General features: G+C 53.5%; 1 protein-coding gene across 1 annotated transcript in view; it reads left to right on the top strand.

Moving 5' to 3' along the window:
- The first annotated feature begins 5602 nt into the window (after positions 1 to 5602).
- Positions 5603 to 6450, top strand: part of LOC111139782 (polypeptide N-acetylgalactosaminyltransferase 9) — a 71450-nt gene continuing 70602 nt past the window's right edge. Inside the window, exon 1 of the mRNA XM_022492170.1 lies at positions 5603 to 5843. Coding sequence (XP_022347878.1) covers positions 5603 to 5843 — 241 coding nt within the window. The remainder of the gene's footprint in view (positions 5844 to 6450) is intronic.

The raw sequence follows: 6450 nt of genomic DNA, 5'->3' as shown, positions 1-6450 counted from the left end.
TTACCAAAATCCCATCAACCTTTTTCACAGAACTGGAACAAATAATCCTAAAATTTGTATGGAAGCAGAAAAGACCCCAAATAGCCAGAGGAGTGTTGAAAAAGAAAACCAAAGTCGGCGGCATCACAATTCCAGACTTCAAGCTCTACTACCAAGCTGTCATCATCAAGACAGCATGGTCCTGGCACAAAAACAGACACATAGATCCATGGAACAGAATAGAGAGCCCAGAAATGGACCCTCAGCTCTATGGTCAACTAATCTTTGACAAAGCAGGAAAGAATGTCCAATGGAAAAAAGACAGCCTCTTCAATAAATGGTGCTGGGAAAATATGGACAGAAGAATGAAACTCGACCATTCTCTTACACCACACACAAAGATAAACTCTAAATGGATGAAAGACCTCCATGTGAGACAGGAATCCATCAAAATACTAGAGTAGAACACAGGCAGCAACCTCTGTGACCTCAGCTTCAGGAAGTTCTTGCTAGACACGTGTCCAAAGACAAGGGAAACAGGCAAAAAAGAATTATTAGGGTTTCACCAATATAAAAAGCTTCTGCACAACAAAGGAAATAGTCGACAAAACCAAAAAGACAACTGACAGAATGGGCGAAGATATTTACAAATGACGTATCAGATAAAGGGCTAGTGTCCAAAGTCTATATGTAACTTATCAAACTCAACACCCAAAAACAAATAATCCAGTCAAGAAATGGGCAGAAGACACGAACAGACATTTCTCCAAAGAAGATATACAGATGGCCAACAGACACATGAAACAATGTTCAATGTCATTCGCCATCAGGGTATTTCAAATCAAAACCACAGTGAGATCCCACCTCACACCAGTCAGAATGGCTAAAATTAACAAGTCAGGAAACAACAGATGCTGGCAAGGATGCGGAGAAAGGGGAACCCTCCTACACTGTTGGTGGGAATGCAAGCTGGTGCAGCCACTCGGGGAAACAGCATGGAGGTTCCTCAAAAAGTTGAAAATAGAGCTGTCCTATGACCCAGCAATCACACTGCTGGGTATTTACCCCGAAGATACAAATGTAGTGATCTGAAGGGGCACATGTACCCCAATGTTTAGAGCAGCAAGGTCCGCAACAGTTAAACTATGGAAAGGGCCCTGATGTCCATCAACAGGTGAATGGATAAAGATGTTTTATATACACACACACACAGGAATACTATGCAGCCATCAAAAATTGAAATCTCGCCATTTGCAACAATGTGGATGGAACTAGAGGGTATTATGCTGAGCGAAATAAGTCAGAGAAAGAAAATTATCATATGATCTCACTGATATGAGGAATTTAAGAATCAAAACAGAGGATCATAGGGGCAGAGAGAGAAAATTAAGAAAAAATCAGAGAGGGAGACAAACCATAAGACGCTTCTAACTCTAGGAAACAAATGGAGGGTTGCTGGAGGGGAGGTGGCTGTGGGGACGGGGTAACTGGGTGCTGGGCATTAAGGAGGGCACATGATATAATGACCACTGGGTGTTATATAAGACTGATGAATCACTGATCTCTACCTCTGAAACTAATAATACACTATATGTTAATTGAATTTAAATTAAAAGAAGAAATTAAAAAAATTAATTTGTAACAAAGCATCCAAAAAAATGACTGTGTCTACATCAAGATTCAGTGCAGTCATTGCTGGCTTTAGGGTTCCCTGCTGCGTGATGGTTGCATTGAATTTTGATTTAACAGTGATCATGTATTGCTACTCTGGGTAGCCTGGTATCTGGGAGTTGGGGTGAATTTGGAGTAAAATCCTGACCATCTGGAGGGATGCTATGTGGTCATGAGTGCCTGTCTCCAAAGTACATGGTAGAATTTCACTTCCTACCCCCAATGTTGGTGTTGAGGAGGCTCATGTGACATCGTTCTGGGCTATAAGTCATGAGTGGAAATAGCAGGTATCACTTCTGGGCTGAGCACTTAATGGCCAGTACGAGGGCTTCGTAGGCTCTCCTCCCTCTTTGGCAGAGCCTTGGGGATGCTGGTGCTACTCTCTGAAGGTTGGTCCCAGAGCGACTAGAGGGGATATGGGGCATGCGTGAGAAGTGGCCTCACATTGTTCAAGGGTCTGAGACTTGAGGATCGCTTGTCACTGCAGCAGAACCTGACCTATCCTCACCGATGTGCTAGACAGTGAGCATGGCATGCCTCATGCATGGGCTGAACTGGAAAAAAGAAATGCCTTGCTTTCCATGAGGCTGGAGGGAACTACTTTAGGTTCCGCCAAATTTCAGCTTATGGTCCAGTTTGGGGCCCAATTTGTGGCCCAGCTCAGAGGACATTCTGTTCAGACCTGCGTGTGGTCTCAAGGCCAGACTCCCAGGGGAGTGTGATCTCTTTAACATCAGAGACTCTGGCATTTCTCTGTACTGGTGTCTCTTTACATTCTGCTGCCCCATCTTCCCGTCGCCTGTGCCAACACGGCGACTACCCCAGGACCCGTTGATGCCTTCACATGGGACGCTGGCAATACCAGGAGACCTTGTCCTACACCCACAAAGCAGCACTCTGGACCTCGGACATGCTTGGGGCTCCTGAAGGGCTGGCTGTCTACCTGAGGTCCCTGAGAGGCAGGGCTTTGTGGTGGTGGGAGGGGTGCATGTGCCCCAAGCAGGTGTGTGTCCTCAGACACTGGTGCCCCCCAGTGGGTCTGCCTGTCCTTCCATGGACACTGCCTCCTCCCACAGGATTGTGGCACACCTCATGGCAAGCATCAGTGTGGTTGAAAATCAACCCAATACCGGCTTGCTGTACTATCCGATTCATTCCCTCTCCGCAGGGTCCCCCACATTATCTTTTTTTTAAAGATTTTATTTATTTATTTGACAGAGAGATTACAAGTAGGCAGAGAGGCAGGCAGAGAGAGGGGGAAGCAGGCTCCCTGCTGAGCAGAGAGCCTGATGTGGGGCTCAATCCCAGGACCCTGGGATCATGACCGGAGCGGAAGGCAGAGGCTTTTACCCACTGAGCCACCCAGGTGCCCAAGGTCCCCCACATTTTCAAAGTGCTTGTATCTGGAATGAAATATTTAGCCAAACATCGATGCAGAGTTTGGATGTATTGTTTCCTGCTAAATTTCAGGATGCAGTACAATGTATTTACATGAGCGAAATAATGTTTTCTCCTGCAAAACCACTTTAAAATCACTTTTAATAAACATATAATGAAAAGTGCTTGATTTTTTTCTTGAGCAACAGTAGCTAATAAATTGGATTCTGGAGCCAAATTGTCTGGGCTGGAATCCCAGATCCATGCTTTGCCATCAGTGTGACCTTGGGCATGGCACTGGCCCCCTTGGTGACTCAGTTTCCACTTTTGTAGAATTAGAGAATATCAGGTTACATGGGAATGTGACTGCTATCAGTCTCAGTCTGTTAACTGCCATGAAGGACCCAGAACGGTCCCTGGTACATCTTACCACTGTGTGAGTGTTAGCTTTTTGTATTATTATTCTCAAAGCTATCCTTGTAAAATTGGGAAGCATCTTACAAGCTGGCATTTTATAAACAGAAAAAAATATGGCATTTCCTCAGAAGGGACATGGGATTGGCTCTTTTTCAAAAACAGACCAGTGTTTATGAAACTAGCTGCATTGTAAGACTCTCCTGATAATTAAAAACAGAATTCCCAGGCTCCTCTCAGAACAAGTGCTTTACACGGTAAACACTCTGGAGACAGCTGGCCCCGAGGCCCAGCAGCTGGTTCCTTCCTGCTGGTGGTCCTCTGACTTTCTTGAGACAAATGTCCTGAGAAAGAAGAGAAAGTGTTGATGAGGATGAGGAGAAATGGGTGTTGCCGCTCTCACCAGAAATCACCAGGAGGCACAAATGTCCAAGCTGGGCAGGCCGGCCTGCCTGAGGTCACGAATGTATGTTAGAGATGACAGGAGGGGTCAAGAGTCAGAAGACCCTAACATCCCCTGACACACAGATACAAGACAAACACCCGTACAAATGCTCACACGGACGCACAGACACAGGCTCACACGCTTACATAGCCAGAGCTCCCTGAAGCCCAAGGTCCTTGTCGTACTCATCCCTGTACACTGGGGACCCAGTACAAAGTTAGCTCTTAATAAATGCTCTATCATTTATTCATTCCACAAATCTTTGCCAAGCACCCACTAAGTGTCAGGTGCTATTTCCAGCACCGGAATGCAGCCAGAAGCAGATGGACGAGAAGCCCTGCCTGGGGGTGCTCACCGCGCCCACTCTGTGGGATTTGTGCTGGTCTTTCCCCCCTCATGACCCAGCTGCCTCATCTGTAAAAGCCTGCCAGGGGCTCGATCCCCAGGAAGGGCGGTGGGGGGTGGGGGACAGACAGGTTTGCTCTCCCCTGAAGTCTGAGCACAGGAGAACCTGACGCCCAGTAGTCTGAACCTTCTTTCTGTCCCAGTAGGTTGTCAGGTACAGCCTGGTGGGGCTCCTAGGTCCCGCTGAATCCCAGGCTCCCCATCCACCTGTCCTTGAACTCAGCTTTTCCACCCTTTCAGCTCCATGACAGGTATGGAGGGGACTGAAGGGGTGGGGGGTAAGGGGGTTGGGACTGGGGGGTGGAGGTTGGGGGGAAGGAAGCGGGGAGTTGATTCCGTTTGGCCTAGGTGAATGGAGAGACCGTGGAGATGACTCTGACCCTGCTGCCCGCCCTCCTCCCCACAAAGGTAACCCCAGCCCAGGCCCATTCACACAGATAAGGCGGCCTTGACCAGGCACTGCCCTAGGCCTCACTTCCTGGGGTTAAGGTTCCGGTTTATCTGGGGAAAGGGGCCTGGGAAGGAGGGTCCGCGCAGCATCCCCACCCCCACGGCTTCCGCCCTGATGCCCTTGGTCCGGGTATCCAAGCTTGTAGCCCCGCCCCGCCCCTCCCCTCCCGCCAGGGGGGCAGGGCTCTGGGCAGCCCGAGCTCGCCCGGGACCCTGCGCCTGGCGACGGGGGCAGGGGCAGTCCCGACAGGGGCGGTCCCGGCGGGGGGCGGGAGCGGAGGCCCCGCGTGCATGCTGATGAGCTGGGCGGCCGCGTCACTCCGCACCGGCGCCGTGGCTGCGGGGCGGGCAGGAGCCGCACGGCAGCGGGAGCGCCCGCCCGGTCCGCGCCTTCCTCTCCCCTCCCGCCCGCAGGCCCGCCCGCCGCCCCCCGGGACGGGGCCGCGCCCCTCTGCGGAGGATGCCGGCTGCCCCCTACGCGCGGCCCCGGGCAGCCCCTGCGCGCGGGGACCCCGGGCGGCGGCGGCCGGGAGCGCTGAGCGGGCGCGGGTGGTGCTGAAGGGACAGCTCCCGGGCGCGGGCGGAGCGCGCAGCCAGCCCGCAGACCCCGGCCCCGAGCCCCCCAGGCTACAGCCCCCGGGCCCCGCCCGCAGCCCCCTTGCCGCAGCCCAGTGCCTGCAACCCCCGGGCCTCACCCCCGCCCGCGCCCTTCCCCCACGCCGCCCGCAGCCCCCGCAGCCCCGCGGTCAGCCGGGCTGGCTCATGGTCCCCGAAGCGGCGGGCCGGGCGGAGGCTCCTGCGGCCGCTGGGCCCACGGGGATGCCCCGCGGGTGAGGTAGCCCTCCGCTTCCAGCCGCGTTCATGGCGGTGGCCAGGAAGATCAAAACTTTGCTGACGGTCAACATTGTGGTGTTCGTGGGTATCATCCTCTTCTCCGTGTACTGCCGCCTGCAGGACCGCTCGGAGGGGCTGGTGCAGATCGTGCGCAGCGCCGACCGCCGGCTGCGGAGCCGGCACGCCAGGGTGGGCGCGCTGGTGGACCGCGAAGCCATCCTGCAGCGCCTGGACCACCTGGAGGAGGTGGTCTACAACCAGCTGAATGGTGAGCCGAGGCAGCGTCCCGCTGGGAACAAAGGGGCTGGACGGGGGGACTGGCAAACGGCGCGGAGGACCTGGCTGTGTGTTCCAGCTGCTGAAACCCTGGCTGACCCCAGGGCCTGATGGCCAGCAGGGGCTGGGATCAAACTCCTTCTGTGTTACTTTGGGTGGAGACTGGGTAGGAGGCAGATAAGGAAGAGAAAGGGTCCCTTTAGCAGAGAGCACTGGCCTGGATGGCCACTCATTCATTCACTCCCCCAGTGGACCCTTGAGAAACAACCCCCCCAACCACACATGCGATGTCTCCAACTTATTCCCTGAGAGAACTTGAAAGAACTTCTCCAGAGGGTCTAGGACTTGCTTGAAGAGCAGGCAGTGCCTGGGTGCAAGAGTGAGGGGGCATGTTCCGCTTTCCTAGAAGCTGTGGGAGAGGAGGTCTTCGCCTGGAGCCACTCCTCTCCCTCCTGGAGGATGTGGAGACTGGAGGGAGGGCAGTGCTGCCCTCGGAGGTTGCTGATGTGGTGTCTTGAATGCTGGTGGGGAAAGGTGCCTCCCTGGAACCCCTGGGCCTGTTCTACCTCCTGTCCTGGGGATGTGCAGGCCTCCCTCCA

This window comes from Enhydra lutris, unplaced genomic scaffold (assembly GCF_002288905.1).
Source record: "Enhydra lutris kenyoni isolate GAN:26980312 unplaced genomic scaffold, ASM228890v2 scaffoldscaffold117, whole genome shotgun sequence".
Lineage (NCBI taxonomy): Eukaryota > Metazoa > Chordata > Mammalia > Carnivora > Mustelidae > Enhydra > Enhydra lutris.
The sequence above is the reverse complement of the archived record's forward strand: the minus strand, read 5'-3'. Positions and strand labels throughout refer to the sequence as shown.